General features: G+C 32.3%; 3 protein-coding genes across 4 annotated transcripts; 1 reads left to right on the top strand and 2 right to left on the bottom strand.

Moving 5' to 3' along the window:
- The first annotated feature begins 266 nt into the window (after nucleotides 1-266).
- On the top strand, nucleotides 267-3,757 carry LOC131648017 (cyclic nucleotide-gated ion channel 4). 2 transcript variants are annotated; one of them, XM_058917818.1, is made up of 8 exons: nucleotides 267-1,083; nucleotides 1,390-1,599; nucleotides 1,735-2,054; nucleotides 2,170-2,278; nucleotides 2,504-2,740; nucleotides 2,850-2,921; nucleotides 2,996-3,261; nucleotides 3,358-3,757. In XM_058917818.1, exons 1-8 carry the CDS (start codon nucleotides 478-480, stop codon nucleotides 3,602-3,604), a joined length of 2,067 nt encoding a protein of 688 aa, XP_058773801.1. In that variant the 5' UTR covers nucleotides 267-477; the 3' UTR covers nucleotides 3,605-3,757. The 2 variants fall into 2 exon arrangements, with proteins under 2 accessions (XP_058773801.1, XP_058773800.1); XM_058917817.1 differs by having other exon boundaries at nucleotides 269-1,083; nucleotides 2,835-2,921; nucleotides 3,358-3,755.
- A 4,913-nt stretch (nucleotides 3,758-8,670) lies between these two features.
- LOC131648019 (vesicle-associated protein 4-1-like) lies at nucleotides 8,671-11,169 on the bottom strand. Its single transcript, XM_058917819.1, has 7 exons — nucleotides 10,660-11,169; nucleotides 10,231-10,301; nucleotides 9,932-10,013; nucleotides 9,695-9,813; nucleotides 9,291-9,368; nucleotides 9,087-9,206; nucleotides 8,671-8,996 (listed from the first exon to the last, which is right to left on the bottom strand). The coding sequence occupies exons 1-7, from the start codon at nucleotides 10,862-10,864 to the stop codon at nucleotides 8,937-8,939; spliced, it is 735 nt and encodes a 244-aa protein (XP_058773802.1). The 5' UTR covers nucleotides 10,865-11,169; the 3' UTR covers nucleotides 8,671-8,936.
- A 7,317-nt stretch (nucleotides 11,170-18,486) lies between these two features.
- Nucleotides 18,487-19,052, bottom strand: LOC131648020 (uncharacterized). The gene has a single exon (XM_058917820.1). It carries the CDS (start codon nucleotides 18,922-18,924, stop codon nucleotides 18,652-18,654), a length of 273 nt encoding a protein of 90 aa, XP_058773803.1. The 5' UTR covers nucleotides 18,925-19,052; the 3' UTR covers nucleotides 18,487-18,651.
- Between the last annotated feature and the right edge of the window lie 479 nt (nucleotides 19,053-19,531).

A 19,531-nucleotide genomic window follows, 5' to 3' on the forward strand; every position in this document is an offset into this window, starting at 1 on the left:
TTGTAATTTTATGTAATCATAAAAATAAAAATAAAATTTAAATAAGAATATGAAAATAAAAAGTGGTGGGGTAAGGTGTTGAGTGAAAAACCATTGGAGAGGGTAAAAGTTGAATGGGTGTTGAGTTATTAGGTGGAAGAAAGAGAAAATGATGTGGAGTGTTGGGAGTTGAAAAAGTGGGTGTTGAGTTTTTCAACCATTGTAAATGGTCTAAACTTAGTTCCAAATGAATCCATAGTGTACATAAGTGGAGTGAGAGTAGAGGCGGGGCAACGTCATTATATTCCAAAAACCTATAGCTACCATCCATCAATTTCCCTCTTCTCACCTCACTCTTACTCTTTCTCTTTGCATGCACTCTATTTCCCTTAATATAACCATGATTACCACTCCAATTATTCTCTCACTATTTTTGTCCTCTCTTCATAACATCTTCCCTAGCTAAAAACAACTTCAAAATAATCATAAATCTCATCCATGGCCCCCAACCAACACCATTCACGTTTTAGTTCTAACATGCAGATGCAGCACTACTACTACAACCACACCGACGATGATGATAGCGAAGATATCGACAACGAGATTGTAATCGACAGCGATACAGATGAAGATGAGTACGACTACGACGAGGATGAGGATGAGGAGGAAGAACAAGAAGGTGAAATCAAAACCAACAAGAACAACAACAATGTTGTTTTCGGTGGTAAATCATTTTCATTGACCCGGGTACTACTTGACCCGAGAGGAAAATGGGTTGAAGAATGGAACCGAATATTTCTCTTGGTGTGCGCGATGGGTTTATTCGTGGACCCACTATTTTTCTACACCCTATCAATAAGTGACACGTGTATGTGTCTGTTTGTAGACGGTTGGTTACTCGTTACCGTCACCGTTATCCGTTGCATGACGGACGCGTTACATCTCTGGAACATTTGGTTACAGTTCTATATTCAGAAACGCTCCTCTTTTGGCTTCATTCATAACACTCATCACCATCATCATAAGTCTTCACATGCTCTTCGTTACTTCAGAGCTAGCAAGGGTTTTTTCTTTGACATTTTTGTCCTTCTCCCTCTTCCTCAGGTAACTTGTTTGTTACTTGTTAATAACGTCTAGAATTGTAATATCCTAATTTAGGTTGTGATGTCATTGTAAAGATCTCTAAAATCTTTATAGGTAAACAGCCATTTTGGTATGGGTAAATCATCCAACTACCTGTTAAAATTAGTCATGCTTATCATATTCGGTTGAAATTCAGATACTGACAATTTCTCTGTTGGATCAGTTCATACAAAATTTTAATCAATTATGACATGTAACATAATTAGGGAAGTTTCATGTGGCTAATTTTATAAATTAATGATGATTAGTTATGTAATTATTTTGTAGATTGTGCTATGGGTGACTATTCCATCTTTGTTAAAGGAAGGATCAATTACGAAGGTGATGAGTGTATTGTTGATCATGTTTGTGTTTCAATACCTTCCTAAAATTTATCACTCAGTATGCTTTGTGCGTCGCAACCTCTCTGGTTACATTTTTGGAACTGTTTGGTGGGGATTTGCTCTCAACATGATCGCTTATTTTGTTGCTTCCCATGTAAGCATTCTATTATATTACCAACCATGATTTAATCATGATTTAACTGTGACAAATATTTTATGACACGGACGTGATAAATTTTGGACTCTGAACAGTAACCTGTGTTCTGATCATATATATTTGGTGAAACAGGCAGTAGGGGCGTGTTGGTATTTGTTGGGACTTCAAAGGGCATCAAAGTGTCTGGAAGAGCAATGTGTTACAACAATGGGTTGTGGATTGAGAACATTGTGTTGCAAAGAACCTATATATTATGGAAGCAGTAGCATGTTGAAGAAATTAGAGAGAACGAGGTTGATATGGGCACAGAACAGAGAAGCAAGGTCTACATGTTTAGCTAGTGCTGATAACTATGACTATGGAGTTTATGAATGGAGTGTTCAACTTGTGACAAATAATAGCCGTTTGGAAAAGGTACTCCTCCCAATCTTTTGGGGCCTAATGACTCTAAGGTATTATTATTTTCTGATTAAGTTATATTTGTTGCTTCATATGCACTCTATATATCTCTTTCACAAATTTTAAGTAAGAAAATCTGATTCTCACAATCTTTTTTGATGTGACCAGCACTTTTGGGAACCTCCAGAGCACAACGGAAAGGCTGGAAGTCGTTTTCATTATTATTGTATTGACTAGTGGCCTCCTTCTTGTCACCATGCTAATTGGAAACATCAAGGTACATAATTAAAAGCACTTATTTTGGAAATTGAGGTCACATATAAAACAAAAATAATTCACACATTAATTTATACTAGTACAGTAGTACATAACATTTTGTTTAGGAAGATTAGTTCTATATGGATGACATGTAGCTATAATGAATTTGGAATTCGGTCGAAAGATAAATGAAATCTAACAAATAACATATTACACTTTGATTTTTATTGTTGGCGAATGATAGGTGTTTTTACATGCTACAACATCAAAGAAGCAAGCAATGAAATTGAAGATGACGAACATCGAATGGTGGATGAGCAAAAGACGTCTGCCACACGGGCTCAGGCAGCGTGTGCGCAACTATGAGAGACAGTGTTGGGCCGCGATGCGCGGAGTTGATGAATGTCAGTTGATCAAAATTCTACCTGAGGGTTTGAGAAGAGACATCAAGTACCATCTTTGTTTGGGTTTGGTGAGACAGGTATAAGATTGCCCGATTTCGATCACATATCTTTGTTCCTGATTTTGGATATTAGAGGTGAAAATAAGCATAATGAATTACAAATTTTGTTAAGGTGCCACTATTTCAGCATATGGATGACTTGGTGCTAGAGAACATTTGTGACCGTGTCAAGTCCCTTGTATTCACAAAGGGAGAAACAGTAAGCTCTAAACTTAAACTCTATTAATTAACTAGAACTGTGAATTATGTATGGTTAATCATGTTTACATACAGCTAACAAGAGAGGGAGAGCCAGTTCAAAGAATGCTATTTGTAGTAAGGGGTCATCTTCAAAGTAGTCAAGTCCTAAGAGATGGAATAAAAAGTTGTTGCATGTTAGGGCCAGGAAATTTTACTGGAGACGAGCTTCTATCTTGGTGCTTAAGAAGACCTTTTGTACAACGACTTCCAATATCATCATCAACTTTGGTTACACTTGAAACATGTGAAGTATTTGGGCTTGAAGCCGAGGATGTCAAATATGTGACACAACATTTTAGGTATACATCTTTTCAATCGTATTACTGGTGCAACGTGTATGATTGGAATCCCCTCAAACGTTAATGACTAATGTTTATGGAGAAATTTGATTTTAGGTACACATTTGCAAAGGAAAATGTTAGGAGAAGTGTAAGATATTACTCACCTGGTTGGAGAACTTGGGCTGCTGTGGCAATTCAGTTGGCTTGGAGAAGGTATAGACATAGATTGACTTTGAGTTCTTTGTCCTTTATAAGACCTCGGAGACCTCTGTCAAGGTCCACTTCTTTGGAAGAGGACAGGCTTCGCCTTTATACGGCTTTGTTAACCTCTCCAAAGCCCAATCAAGATGATTTTTCATAGTCATGTTTGTGGAAAATGAGCTCATGTAGTGTGTGCAATTTGGTTCTAAAAATATTTGAGTAAATCAATGAATCTAGTCATTCTATTAGACACAAATGTATGATGAAAATGATAACAATTGAAAAATAAGGAAGTCTTGTTTCTTAATTAAAATAAATTATAAATTCAAATATTATATATAAAATAAACTTTTCTTAAACTAGAATTAATTATTGCACAACTATTATAAGAGCTATAATGATGCAAGGCTTTATAGTTAGGGGTGTGCATGTTTGGTTATTTTCAAAAACCAAACCATAACCATTTTAAAGACTTGGATTTATAACCATAATCACATTTTAATCAAAATTGGTTATAAAACCGGTTATAAATTTGGTTATGATTATATAACCGGTTTTTAAAAAAATCCAGTTTTGAAAATTATTTTTTCCGAAAATATTTTTTTTCAAAAAAAAATTAATATTTTGAGAATTAAAATATTTAGATTTGGATAATAACCAGATTATAACCGAATCCAAAATAATTTAATCGGTTAATAACCATTTAATTATATCCGGATTATATGAATGGATAACCAAACCATTAATAACTAAACCGGTTAATAACCATTCAATTATATCCGGATATTTAAAAGTGGTTTAGGTTTGGTTATGGATTTGGACATGAAAACCGGATATTTTGCACACCCCGATTTATGGTACTTTTGGGAGGGTAACAATCAACAAAACCAAATGTAGGCTGCAACAAAGATGTTTTCTGCTGGAAAAAACCAGACCATGCAGTGTTAAAATGAAACATTGATGTATCACTTTTCTAGCAACAAAACTGTTTCGGGATCATTGTGTTTAAACCTATCTCCATAGGAAACAGAAGCAACAGGTCTTATCAAAGCAATAAACTGATTACAAGACAAAGGTTTTCACCGAATTACAATCACTGTAAAGCAGGATTGATACATATAGGTGTCTCAGAGAAGGTGATGCATCATGTTTTGGATTTGAAAACTTTGAAAGAATAATCACTTATATGCAGGTAGTCAAGCACGGATCTTAAGTAGGATCGGATGGCCTGTGAAATATCGTAAAGCAAGGATCGTAGCACGACACTTAAGATCTTACTAAAGGACAAAATGGTAAATTCACATGAACAAAAACATGAAAATTATAATACATGAATAAAATAATTTATAAATCACAACTTTCAACTAATTTAATTAGTAATTCATAACCATCATTCCATAATTTAATAAGCTTAAAAGATCAAGTTCAACATAAGTAGCTCAAAAAAATAAATATAACAAATAAGGAAGGAGAGGAGCATGAAATCAGAGGAAGAAGAGAAAAAGAGTCGTGAAAGGAAGGAGAGGAGTGTGAAATCAGTTGAAGAGGGAGGGGATGAAGAGCAAAAGGTCGTGAAAGAAAACTAGGAGCGCCGTTTCTGTTGTGTTATGTTTTAGGGTTAGGAATTTCATTTAAATAAAAATGGATTTTCACTTTAAAAAACCCGACCCGGTTTGACAGCCCAAATTAAAAAAAGGCTCAACACTACTTTTTTTTACGATCTTACTCAAAAAATCTCGATCTTGACTATGGAGTGACCAAAAACGATCTTTCCCAGATCCTAGCACTAAATTGCCACCCCTGCACGTAAGATCTTACGATCTTACAACTACTTGATAACTACTTTTACCTAGGAAAAAAACATATTGTTTCAATGCAATTACTTCTACAAATTCTGCAAATGTAGTCCAAACTTATAACTCATGCATTGAAAGAGAAGTATATACTTCGTGTTCATCTAGCAAACGCACAAAAGTGTTGATTTTGTTGTCCAAACTGATTTCAAACACAAGAAAAAGTGGAGGTGGGGATTGAATTGTGATATACTTTTTTTTTCCGCAACTTTAAATAGCAAAACATTTAAAGATTGATTTTAAAAGGAACGACATGAGATAAAAAACGTATTTGAAAATAAAGACAAAAAAGTAAATAAATATGACATCAGAGATGGACATGCCAAATTTTATCATGGTTTAGCCCAAAACCACAAGTCATATAATTAATCCCCAAGATAATTCTTGAGATTTGCATTATCACAAAACTCTTAAAACAAGATCATCCCACAATCTTCTCACACCAACCTTTTATCTCAGTTTCAATTTGTAACCTTTATATCCAAATATCAGAGTAAAAAAAACAACCTTATCTTGATTATGGTTACAGATCAACAACAATTTACACAAGATAATTCTATTAAAGTATTTGCTCTCTCAGCACTAAAATAATATTTAAGTGAATGTAAAATTTAGAAGAGTAGAAGAATGAGTAGAAGAGAGGTTATTTTTAGATTTTTTGGGTGCTTTCAAATGATCATTAGTCACTTTTATATTAAAATATTTAGTCTAGGAAGGAGGATTTTTAGAGTCGGATACACACCATAATCGATTAGGCTGCAACCACAATCAATTATGACCTATCAGAATAGGAAATATTTTGCTAGATTCAACTCATAATCGATTATAAAACGAGTATGTCCCATAATCGATTAGACAAGTATCATAATAGTTTAAAGGACATATTTTTACTGCACAATCAATTAACCGAGATTTGTAATCGATTAGGCTTCAATTTTAAAAGGTATGACCCAAACCAAAAAGTTTTTCAAAAAGATGAAAATTTGAAAACAATTTTTAAGTGTTTGTGTGTGTATCATGGTTGTCAAGATCTAGATTTAGATCGTGAGAACTTAAGATTTACGAGCTTTAGTGGCAACGCGCAACAAATATCACCGGAGATGGCGGTGCGGTCGGTGCGTAAGGGTAGATCATGAAATCGTGGAAGCGGAGATCTATTTTGAACTTGGAAAATTCGTTCACCCTACTTCGACCCGATCCAACGCGAAGGCGACCCATTTCAAGTTAAATTTAGCCATTTTCAGCATATAAAGCCGAAAATCTTTCCTTTCTCCAAGGCTGGTTTTTTGGGGGAGCAATAGGGTTAATTAAATTTCAATTGGAAAAATATCAACATATTCAATGTTTCAATGATACCATTTATTCTATTCTTTAATTCCTTTTATAAATTGTCATCAGTTCTTCTTCATCTCTCATCAAACCCGTGTTATACGATTTCTTCTCTTCTTTATCATACCTTCTACAAAGTTCTTCATTCTATTCTACCACACTTTTTCAATGTCTTCATCAATTCCAGTTCGTGCATCCTCATCTGCACCACCAAAATTTTAAAAAATGCTTTTGAAAGCAAAACTGATATTGCTTGGAAGCAGGATGTCTATGTTGATGGAGGAACACGGAAAATCAAATGCAATTACTGTTCAATGGAAGTGATCAGAGGAGTGTACAGACTGAAACATCATTTGACTTGTAAACAAATAAATGTTGGTCCATGTAAGTCTATACTTGATGATGTTAAAGTTCAATTGTGGGCGATTTTAAAATCAATTTACTAAAAAAAGCAATAGAGGATGTAGATGAAATAGTAACAGGAAAGAGGAAAAAGGTCAGTGGAGGATGATAGTAATGTACGCCAACAAAAATTTTCAAGAAGAAGGCAATGAGTACTCAATCCACCATAAATTCCATCTGCAAAAATAATTTGAGAGAATAAGCATGTCTTGAAATTGCTTCATTCTTCTACAACAATGTCATGGCTTTTAATATGGCAAAAGTGAAGAATTTCAAAAAAATGTTGGAGATGGTTTTAAGACATGGTATTGGATTCAAGTCACATTCATATCATGAAATTAGAACAAAGTACTTAAAACATAAAATGGAGGAGACAAATAAAATCATTAAAGAACACAAACTTATTTGAGAGAAGACATGATGCACCATTATGAGGGATGGGTGGACATACATAAGAAGAGGGACAATTTTGAATTTCTTAGTGAACAACCCTAAAGCTATAATATTTTGCATTTGATAGTACATCTATAACGTATGTGATGATAATGTAGAATTTATACTGCATAGTTTTAATGTGATGGTACTATAATGTATGATTGAACGTATGTGACTAACATGACCCAATTAAATATTGTAAGATATCAAAATATTAGGCTCAATTAAATTTTGATCATATGAGACTAACTTAAGAGTCTTTTTTTGTTAGAGATCATAATATATAAAGTATTGCTAATAATTAAAAAGTAATGAGAAAATATATTGATATAAGTGTTAATTGTAAGATAAATAAAGAAAAATATAGTGGTAAAATATATTCTTCATTGACCAAGGGGTCCTTGGTTCAACTCTCGCTTGGTTCAAAATTTTGATATGCATGGAAGTTGGTTCAAACCTTATATGAATTTTTTTTAATAAAGTATGAAAGTGGCGTAATGATAAAAAAAATAATACTCTTTTAAGTCTCATATTAGAAGAATTTTTTTGTTTTCATTTAAGTGTCGTTTTTATAGTTTAATGTTATAATTTGTCAATTATACCTTTACCTTCTCAATAACTCCACCTCACATTTTTTATAAAATTAATTTTCTCAATTAGTTATTGGAAAAAGAGAGAGTATATGATTAAATTTATTTAAAAAGAGAAAATAAATGAGAATATAATAGGAAAAATAACTAATAACTTACTATCTTGGTTATAACACTTAAAAAGGAACGGAGGGAGTATATGTATGATTTATTTTTATGCCATCATACTCTAAATTTTCTAGCTCTGTTCCTCTCAGCATAATATGATGTCATGAGTCATTACATCATGTAAACGACTTTTGCCTAAGGTTCAGGTAAACCTGAAACATCTTGTGGTAGATCATCAAAAGATGTTGACATAATTGATTTTATGGATTAAAGAAGCTGCTTTGTCCTTTTCATCTCCAAAAGGAGTTGGATCAAAGACATCCATTTAATTGAAAACAAGCTATTTAATACTAGTGTAGACTTCATTTCCTTTTACTTGAATTTTTTATAAAAAAATCAGCTGAAACATGGTTAAGTTTAAAATGGATTGTTTACAGAATAACAAGATCCAATAAAAGTGGCTTAAGGTTGAAGAAATTGATGTATGTGTTTTGATCATAACAAAGATATATAATAAAAAATGATAATGATCATGAATAATACGTATGTTATTTCAACATTATTTCCCAAGGATGGCCGTGAACACTAGCATTTATTTTACAGATAAGCATATTCTACTATATACAGATATGACTTTTCCTCCAAAGAACCAGAACTTTCACAATAATATCAACAGACTTTTCCTCCAAGGTTGGTTGCAAAAAAATCGACATCGCTAACATATTGGTTTATCATTCTGTGAAGAAAAGCACAAGCTGGAAGAACAAATTAGGCTTTACACTGAATCTACTGTTTGAACTTGCTGCCGGGCCAGGTACTTTTCCCGTCGTTCTTTCTATAAACATTTGGAGACAGTTTAGGACTTCAGTAATAAAAAAACATATATTAAACTGAAAACATTGAAATGAATAAACATTTTACATACCCATTCATCAATGACAAGGCCTTCAGCAGCAACTCGAGGACCTGTTTCTGCTGCAGGCTTCTTCCGAGCTTCAACTGCAGCATCAGCTTCAGCCAATTGTCTTTTAAGTTTTTCCAAAGCCTAAAAACATCGCATTTCCATTATTAGACATCAAACATGTAGAGCTTAGCTTTAGCATAGCAATTTGCAGAAAATTTGACTCACTGGACTTGGTCGTTCTGGATCTAAAAATACAACCCCCAAGACTCGTTCCACGGTAACTAGATCCTTTTGTTCATCAAACTGCATGACAGAAGGCCAAAAACCAAATTTTCTTTTCTATTAATCAATCGCTCACAACGAAAAACTATTATCAAGAAAATGATTACATAAAACAAGTGATAATCAACACGGAAAAATATGATACATACAAAGTAACAATATGGATTTACTAGTTTTAGGAGCTAGTATTACTCTATTTTCTTTTATAGCATATAAGGTTCGCATGCTAGCCAACAGAATAACCAGAAACCAAACCACAAATATCAAATTCTCTGTATTAAAAAAAAAAAAAATCAAATTCTCTCCTCTCTGTCTCTCATCAATACAAACTATATTACCAGACTTACCAGCTCAGGCACATAGTCCACCCCTTCTTTCACTTTGAGACTCATGATTTTGAACTTGACCTTGTTCTTCTGATCCGACATTTTTTCATTGTTTTCAGGTTGTTCCACAAACTTAAACACTGAACACCACATTTGAAAGACATATATTAATAATACAAAAACAAAAACAAAAACTAACAAGACATGCAATTAACAAGATTTACATTTACAAAAGCCAATTTTGATCAAAAAAATTACCAGTTGCAATAACACTTTCTCCAGGTGCAAGAATGCCACCAGGAGGCCGCATGTAACAACTTTTTGGCGCAGTAGTTTGAAACTGAAACAACAAAATCAATGTTGTTAAAGAAGCCAGCCAGGCATATCCTAGGAAATAAACTTATACTACAACTCTATCACTAACACCTCTAAAAATAGGTGTGACCGTATCATTGTCGGTGTTACGTTTAATTTATTCATTTTTTTCAATTTATTATCGGTGTTGGTTGTTGATGTGTTTCTGGTGTTCGTGCTCCAAGTTACACATGAACCAATACCTTGAAAGCAACACAAGACTTGCTAGTGTTTTTTAATCGAACAGCACTTTTAACCTGCTTACCCGGTTCATCTACAAAACAAACAAAACCAAATTTTTTAGTGTTAATTACTAATTAACCATTAAATTAACAAACACCACACATAATAAGACACCAAAAGAAGAGAAATTTCTAAAACTAGAAACTTCCCCAAAAGAAGAGAAACCTAGTTTATATATATTATATTATCATTCAACACGTGACAGAGTTATAAATAATTTAAATAAAAACAAAAACTTTTTCATGCAAATAATAGTGAAATCAGAGAAACTGAAATTCGAATTCAGAGAACTTCACTTCAATTCACTCAAAAATAAAATTAAGAAATTAAGAAACAGCGAAATGAAAAACAGAGAAATGCAGAACAATGGTGGATGAGAAATTCATTACATGGAAAGTATAGATGATTGGAAGGGTCGAAACGGAGTCTACGGCGGGGAGGCAGCAACAGCGACCTTGCTACAGACGACACCGTTTTGGGGGATTTTTGAGATTTCTCTTGGGATTGATTCTGCGTGTTACCGGAACTCCAAAAAGGACACAGACGGAAGAGGTTTGCGTCGGGGTTTGGTTTGTGGTGGCCGGCGATGGCCATGGCGGAGTTAGGTCAGAGAGGAGTTGAGAAATCAAAACAGAATAAACGCAGCGTTTTGTGTTTTGGAGTTTCAACGAGAATAGAAAGAAAGAAGAATAGTAGTTGAAGATGAAGAAAAGTGCAACGAGTTTCAGGTAGCGTTTTATTTAATGCAATATACGCTCCTATGAGGCTAAGGTGAATAAATAAACTACATGTAAGATTATTTTAGTGTTTATAATAAAGGGAAATAGTATTTTTTTTTTTTGGTTAAAAATGTTATGGATTATGATTATGAGAGATTTTAATGTGGAAAGATATTATTTTTGTTGGAGATAGGATGGGGATTGAGTTAAGGTTGGGAGATGGATTGATTGATTGAAGGGTATGGGTATTTAATGATGGGAGATTAAGTTAGGTGTGGGTTGATATTGGAGGCATTAACAAATGTGGGCTAGGTTTGTTGGTGTAGGTTTGTTGTTTGTTGGAAATTGATTATGGGGATTATTATGATGACATTCCTTGTCTTTATTATTAACAAGGATTTCCCCTTTTTTTTTTTTTCTTCTTGGTTAGTTATCATCAATACACTTCTTATTTTCAATTTTATTTCTACCAAAGATCAGAGGAGGTTTCCAAGGATTTTGTGTAGCACTCCCATGATGTGTACCTTACATTCCTACCATTTAAAAAAAATTAATTTTAACTTTTACATAATTTACCTTTTCAAAATTTTATAGTAATTTAGAAAAAAATATTTCATCTGATTCTATTTATAAGAGAAAGTTGACTTTTTAAATTAATTGAATAATCAATGTATCTCGTCATGATACAATCCAAATACATTGATTGTTCAATAAACTTAAAAAATAAATTTTTTCTTATTAATCAAACCTAAGGTAGTACTATAAAAATCTAGTTGTTATAGTATAAATTGTTCTAATTTATGAAGATTAATTATAAAGAGTATGTTTCAAAATGACAAAATAGTTGAAGTGAGTAAATACTAATAAATGCATGAGGTATAGTCCCACATAGAAAGACTTTTTCACATTGAAAACTCTTATAAAGAGTTAATATCATTAACTCAACAAAATTACAAAAGAGGATAAAGTGCCACATGGATAAGTGTTGTGGTCTCAAGCATTATGCCACTTGTCTCATCCATACAATCCCTCACTAGTGTTGCCACCAGGTCCGAGGACGTGGGTGTAGAGGCGGCTTGTAAGCGACACATGAGCACGACGCATCAAAACAATCAGGCACTTTGATAATGTAATATTGAAGTTAATTTCTTGAGTTTTAGGGTTTTGGTCGATCCCTTTCATTGATTGCATTCAAAAACCACTTTCTTTTGTCTCTATAATTCAAATAAAATTTGTATGATGTTCTTGGATGAGTTAAGATGAGAAACAGTGTGAACTTAATTGATCCTTTTTTGTTCTTTTTTTTCCAATAATAGCACTAATTATATTATAATAATAATATATTCCTACTAATTGATAAAAGCTAAAAATATTATTTTGTACTAAAGTACTAATGAAATCAAGTTCTAATATTGATAAAAACTAGAATTAATTTAAGAGGACCAAAAATAACATCTAATTTTCATCAATGATATTCTAAAATAACAACTATTAATAATTTTTTTTTGATTGTTTTATTTAATAGTAATAATAAAAATCTACCTATTATAAAGTAATAATAAGACTGTTTTTTAAACTAGAATTAAAAAATTAATTTTGCTTAAATAATATTAATAGACTAATAATTACTAAATTAATATTTTCTAAATCCTAAAAACTCTGAAATTCTTATCACTATTAAAACTAAGAAATACAATATCAAATTCCTACACTAAATAATAATGAAAAGAAGTGAGAACATAAAATAGAAGAAAAATACAAAAGAGGAGAAGGATAGGATTCGAACTCGAGCTCTCCACTACTTGCATTCCTTACTTTTTACCTTATTGCCCACTAGACCATTGTACTCATTTGAAATAAAGCGCCACTTGAAAATGTATGAACAATGGGACAAATTTGGGGTATGACACAACGTGTTGTGACTAACTCCCTGCACAGCTACCTGTTGTGACTAACTATAATGGACTGTTTAGTGATCTCCACGAGATATAACATCCATTGACTCTTGGACTCCTGACCTTCACTTGGTCTCCAAGAGATTTCCACAATGACCGCAACCAATTGTCTTCTCAAGCATCAGACCTTCACAAGGTCGCTCAAGGCATCATTACCAATTTTAACTTGGTTTTCACATAATGCTTCTTAGTAAGCAGATATTCTAATTACAAACTGTATGACAAGTAACTTGTTTTAATCATTGAACTCTTCTTGTGTGCATCTTCTGACTGGATTTTTGCTTCTTTGTGGTAAGTAGAGTAAGATCATTTTCCTTCAGTATTGAATGGTTCTTCAAGTTGATCTTCGTCTTTACTTCTTCTGTTAAGCAGATTAGAATACCAGTCTTTAGTCAAGATTGCTTCTTGCATTGATCTTCAACTTTCTTCTTTAAGCAGATTAAGAACAACAGTTCTTATTGAGAGTTGCTTATTTGATTCTTCTTCCTTTGATCCTTTTAGTAAGCAGATTAAGAACATCCGTTTTTATTGAGAGTTTCTTCTTTGATTCTTCTTCCTTTGATCTTCTTAGTAAGCAGGTTAAGAACAACAGTTCTTATTGAGAGTTGTTTCTTTGATTCTTCTTCCTTTGATCTTCTTAGTAAGCAGATTAAGAACAATAGTTCTTATTGAGAGTTTCTTCTTTGATTCTTCTTCCTTTGATCTTCTTAGTAAGCAGATTAAGAACAACAGTTCTTATTGAGAGTTGCTTCTTTGATTCTTCTTCGAGTAATAATTTGAATGGAAGTCTTTTTTCAAACAGTATTTCGATCCTCTTTTATTTCAGGCTCCTTTAGATTCTGGTAGTTTTTCATTACTACATCTTATCTAAAAACCCCCACACTTTATAAGAGATCTTACTTCTTTTTATAGCTTTGAAGGTGTGTTCGTTGCCTTGATCTTTGGAAAGCGTAATAAATGTAGACGTGTTTCCACAATGCTTTTGTTTTCTTCAATGGACTGAATGTAGGTTGCTTCTTCAATCAACCTTGGGAGTTATTCCTTTTAATTGTTGTAGCGTTTAGCTAATGATGATGTTTGTAACGGTTTTCTTATTGATTCTGATCCTTTGTATTTTATTTGATTTTCCATGCTAAGCTGAATGTTATCTTCTGATTTACATGTGACTCTGTTGCTGTTTACCTTTTGTAGGTCACTGCGTTGTAATTTCAGAACTTGTAACTTCAGAACTTCTGATTTGCTGATCTTGGCTTGTTTGACGTATTCTTAATCAGAACATCTGATAAATGATGTTTTGCTTCGTCAATCTTCTGGATGTTTGATTTCATATTTGAGCCAGTTTCTGATGTAGTCGTTGTACTCTTTTTCGGATGATTCCTGTATAAGGTTTGTATCATAATATCTACACACTAAATGAAACCATTAGTAATAAAATTATTACTCACAAAATATATGCTTATTATCATCAAAACCAGATTCTGAACACAGATTCTCAATCTTGTTCTAACACTCACGAGGACCTGACCACCTCTGTTTTGAGGAGGACACTGTGGATTTCTAGCGATTAGAGCAACAATAGCCGTTGTGCGTAAAGCAACGAAGCGAGTGGCTCTAGATCCTGCTATTGTCGGAAGATTTGAAGCTTAGAGATTCAGAAGGTTGAAATTAGAAGTTGATTTTCTATCTAGAATTAAAATAAAGATTCAATGCTTCGTTCAAGAAATCTGAAATCGTTAGGTTGATAGAGCTTTGATTCGATGAATCGAAAGTTGGGTATTTGGACGTGGAAAACTTGGAATCAAGTGTTGATCCCCACAAACAGAGCCATTATTTTGCTAGGGAACCATAATTGATCAAAAATTGGAGGATGCCAGGTGCAATAATGGACTTGAGCTTCTGATGCGGTGAGAAAGAGTTTGACCTGCAAGATTAGCACTCAAACGCACAAGTCAGTATGTGACTAATGTGAGTGAATGGAGTTTGAATTTAAATTGTATACTAGAGAATGACACAATTTTCATTTATATAGTGGGACAATTATAACAATCTATTATTCTTTAGACGTAGGATGCAGGGAACTGTTAGATAGATCCTAGATCTAGATCTCCTATACTCTTCCCCAAGATAACACTTCTATTTTGCGAGCATTGGTGTGCAGTTTCGTGGGAATTCACCTATTCATAGTCTTGAATGAGAATATTCTAAGTTAAGTTTTTCTCTTTGAGACAGTCTTGTTCGGCCATTTGGTCGAACTCACAACAGATTTGTAACCATTGATAAATTTTCATTATGAATTCTATATCAGTACATTAAAAAATTTGTTAGAATTTTTCAATAACAAAATAATTAAAGTTATAAAACAATAAATATTTGTGTATATTTTATTTTTTTAGAAAAGTGATTAATTATGAACAACTTTTTTAATATTAAAAAATCTTATAAATTGATAAATCAAAATAACTATTCCTCCATATTAATTTTTTATATAGTTTGTTAGTAGTCTAATGACCAACATATACTCACATAAATATATAGAAATGAAGAAAAAAAGTGTTGACCAGTGGCAGTGATTTAAATTCATCAAGAAATTTAATATATAAAGTTATCATAGTCAAATATGTAGACATTCTCTGAATTGATTGTTTTCAAATTTTTTTATAAATGTCTATATATTTTATTTGAATTCTTATCTACCCATCTTAAAAATTTAGATAAGGTAACCTTTAGTGTAAAATGCATTGAAAACAACAAATAATTGTAGTATTTAATAAATAATTAAATGTCTTAAACTTAAATAGTATCATGTGACTGAATGTACACTACCCAACTTTTAGTGATGGGTAGAGAAGTTGTCCCTTTTTTTTAAACATCAAAGCTTTTAATAGAAATTTGTTAAAATAGTAACAAATAATTTAAATTTAAAAAACGTAGCTTTTCTTGTAAAAAAAAAAGTAGCTTTTTTTAATTTATAAAACAGTCAAACAACATTAACAGGTGATATACTCAACTTTAATTTTAAAGTAGCTTTAAACCCTAAAAAAAATACTGGCAAAAAAGAGAACATTGATAACAAGCACAAGGCATGATTTTCCTTAGAGAAATGCTAGCAACACTCTCTTTTCAACACTCTCTCTGACACTCACTTTCTTATTGGTTGAAACATGTGTGGGTCCTACCACTTTATGTGTGATCCATTTCCAAAATGAGGGACCCGCACATATTTCAACCAATAAGAAAGTGAGTGTTGGAGAGAGTGTTGAAAAGAGAGTGTTGCTAGCACTCCTCTTTTCCTTATTCTATAGCAACTTGTGATGCATAGGAATCTCACACATTAAACAAAGTAATACAATTCTTTGTTAAAATTGGATTAAATATGTCTGAGGTCTTCATAAATATCTTAACATTCAATTTTAGTTTTTAAAATTTTTTTCATCAAAGAATAGTTCTAAAATTTTCTGTCTATAATTTTAGTCTCACTTATATAGTTTAGGAGGTTTGAACCCCCGCCAGCTATAATTTTTGCGTCATGGACACTGCTTTGATCAATTTTTAGGGTTAAATAAGTTTTTGGTCCCTATAAATATCTCAAATTTCGTTTTTAGTCCCTATAAAAAAAATGTCGACATTTAGTCCCTATAAAATTACTTTTTCATTCACTTTTAGTCCCTTTACAGAGACCAAAAGTGAATGAAAAAGTAATTTTATAGGGACTAAATGTCGACATTTTTTTTATAGGGACTAAAAACGAAATTTGAGATATTTACAGGGACCAAAAACTTATTTAACCCCAATTTTTATGCTAATAAGGCGGTGTTGAGCAAGCACGCCATGTGTTTGATGATATGACTCAAAGAAGAATTGTTAGCTGGAATTCTATACTTTGCTGGCTACATTAAGTGTTGTGAATAATGCACTCATGCACATGTATGCTAGTTGTGGAATCATTGATGAAGCTTATCTAATGTTTACCAAGTTGTCTCGGAAAACCAGAGTGTCTTGGACTATTATATCATTATTGCTTTCGTGAAACAAGGTATGGGGAAGTAATCTCTTAATCTGTTTAAAGATATGTTTAGTGATGTTGTGGAGAATAATGGGGTAACATCGGACGGAACAACATCCATTGGAGTTCTTTGTGCTTGCAGAATTTTTGAATTGGTGATATCATTAGTAAGAGCGTTTATAGAAAATTCTAGCTTTACTCAATGCTCTTTTCCAATGTGAAAATGTTAAGAAAATGTTACAGTAAAGAAAATGTGGAAATTCTAAGTCAACTCTATGCTCTTTGTCAACTTAACTCCATTTTATGTTGATTGTAAATTTTTAGACATGATTGATCAATAACATGTTTAATGAGTAAACACTTTCAATATCTCCTCGAGGTAAATGAGTAACTATATACACATTAATTTATTGATTATGTTTCATGTTTCAGATTCATTCATTAAAACGAATTCGCATAGCTAGTTTTAGACTTCCCCCAGAACTTGGGTAAATTTTATGCTTTTAATTGTCCTAGTTCTAAGGGGTCTTTTTTAGTAGAAGTAGCAATATTATTAAAAAAGAATTCCAATAAAAATATTTCAATTGAATTTCATTGGTTGTATTTTTGTTTCAGGCCAGGGAATTACATTGAGCTAAATCCTTAGAATCTGAAAGCATTGGGAGGAAAAGTTAACAAAGTTAAGTCATAAATGTTGGGGTTGTAAGTCTTCCTCCACTCTGGTTATAGTCCGAAAGTATGGTATTCCACAAATAGATTCCCAAATATTTGACTGTAGGAGAAGATGTTTTTGTGAGGAATTTTGTTGAACACATGGTGTGCGGAAGTGTTGTCCTTTGCACTTGGGTCTTGGAGTATAGGTCGATGAGGTGATTGAGAGAAAAGTGTCGAAGAAAAGGGTGAAGCGGAAAGATTATGCAAGATTGCAGTAGATTCAACAAATTCAAACTCCATCAAAATTTACAACACCTTCAACCATCTTCTTCTCTTTGGAAAAGTTAACTTCTTTTTATATAGTTTGCAAAAACATAAAATATATGTTTTAAAACCTCCGCAATATAACTTATTTTTTTTTATTCAACTATAATATTGACGTTAAAGTGATGTGACGCTAATGTAAGAGAAAGTTGATGGCAGAGATAAAAAAAAATTTATAAGGATTAAAATTGAATGATGTGTTATTTATATAGACGAAAAACATATTTAATGTTTTAAAGTTTGATATCCGCCCACCAATCCCACGACACATTTAAAGACAGAAGATTTTGTATATAAACTTACCCAAAAAATTGTTACTTTCTCCGGTTGTATCTATAAAGAGGCAATTACCTTTTAGATTTATAGAATAATCAATGTATCTGATATAATAATAAATTAGATATATTAATTTGTTGAATGGATCTAAAAGTAATTAGTCTTTTATAAATAGGATTGAAGGAAGTACTAAAATTTTGAAACCTTGAAAATAACGCACTTTCATAATCCAAACTTTCACCTTACAAAAGGGATGCTGAACAATACAACAATCAATAGGACATATAAAGTGCAAACAAACAAGATCTCAATTTTCATTTTTCTTGGTCACATAACCATTTCATAAACAAAATTTTGGATGAATTAGATACATAAGATGAGATGAATAAGAAGTAATAACTAACTTACAACTTGCATCATAATGGAATATTATAGCATTACAATACAATATCAAAACCTTGCAGTGCTAGGACCCCAACAATTCAACTCCAAGACTTTCTTCATAGATTCTTCTTTGGTTCTTTTCACCTTGTTGGAAACAGCAGAAGAAGCAGAAGATGACAATTTCTTAGCCTGAGTGTATGATCTGATATTGTTCTTAGCATGTTGATGAAGTGATCTAAAAGCATAGTTCCACCTGCATACACCAAGTTGGTCTTTTAAGGCTTCCACTGCTCCTATGCTTGATGCTACTACCCAAGCTTTTGTTGCAGCTGCACTCATCTTTGTATTGTAACTTTTGTTTAAATTTGGAATTGGTTTAATGTGTGATGATGTGTTGGTGTTTATGAATTCATATATATATATATGAGGGTTAGTTGAATGATTGGAATTGTGGGAGTTACTTACGGACTAAACCAAAACCAGTGGCTTGTTCTGTTGGAACTCAAATACAAGCAGAACAAAACTAGGGGCGGTTTCACTTTTGACCTATTGTTTGGAAGTAAGTTGGAACCAAATTAGGCCACTGTCCAAATAATAGTTTAATAATATTTCCTTTCTAGTCACTCTTTTTTAACGACACTTCCTAATTTTTTTTTAAATTAACACATTCTTGGATCTTATTTGTAATTTGTAAGATAAAAAAATAATGTCATTTTTGGTCTTTAATGTAATAAATAATAAAAATAATGTTATTTTTTGTATTTGCAATGTTATTTTTTGTAATTGTAAATTTGTAATGTAGGATAACAATGAGTCCAATTTGGGAGTGGTTATTACTTGTTCTTATTCCTGCAATTTGACAAAAATACTTATTTATATTGGTACCTATGCAAATAACAATTTTAATATTGATATCTTGTAAATATTTAAGTATATATGTTCGTTC

Source organism: Vicia villosa, linkage group LG2 (genome assembly GCF_029867415.1).
Source record: "Vicia villosa cultivar HV-30 ecotype Madison, WI linkage group LG2, Vvil1.0, whole genome shotgun sequence".
Classification (NCBI taxonomy): Eukaryota; Viridiplantae; Streptophyta; class Magnoliopsida; order Fabales; family Fabaceae; genus Vicia; species Vicia villosa.

Bases quoted from the DNA above. Each gene is read 5' to 3' on its own strand.
- LOC131648017 (XM_058917817.1), top strand. From the start codon at position 478: ATGGCCCCCAACCAACACCATTCACGTTTTAGTTCTAACATGCAGATG. The intron at 2,741-2,834 runs GTATAAGATTGC...AATTTTGTTAAG, and splicing joins GTTTGGGTTTGGTGAGACAG to GTGCCACTATTTCAGCATAT. The intron at 3,262-3,357 runs GTATACATCTTT...ATTTGATTTTAG, and splicing joins TATGTGACACAACATTTTAG to GTACACATTTGCAAAGGAAA.
- LOC131648019 (XM_058917819.1), bottom strand. From the start codon at position 10,864: ATGGCCATCGCCGGCCACCACAAACCAAACCCCGACGCAAACCTCTTC. The intron at 10,014-10,230 runs GTATTGGTTCAT...TTGTTGTTTCAG, and splicing joins AGTCTTGTGTTGCTTTCAAG to TTTCAAACTACTGCGCCAAA. The intron at 9,369-9,694 runs GTAAGTCTGGTA...TCTGTCATGCAG, and splicing joins TGGACTATGTGCCTGAGCTG to TTTGATGAACAAAAGGATCT.
- LOC131648020 (XM_058917820.1), bottom strand. From the start codon at position 18,924: ATGAGTGCAGCTGCAACAAAAGCTTGGGTAGTAGCATCAAGCATAGGA.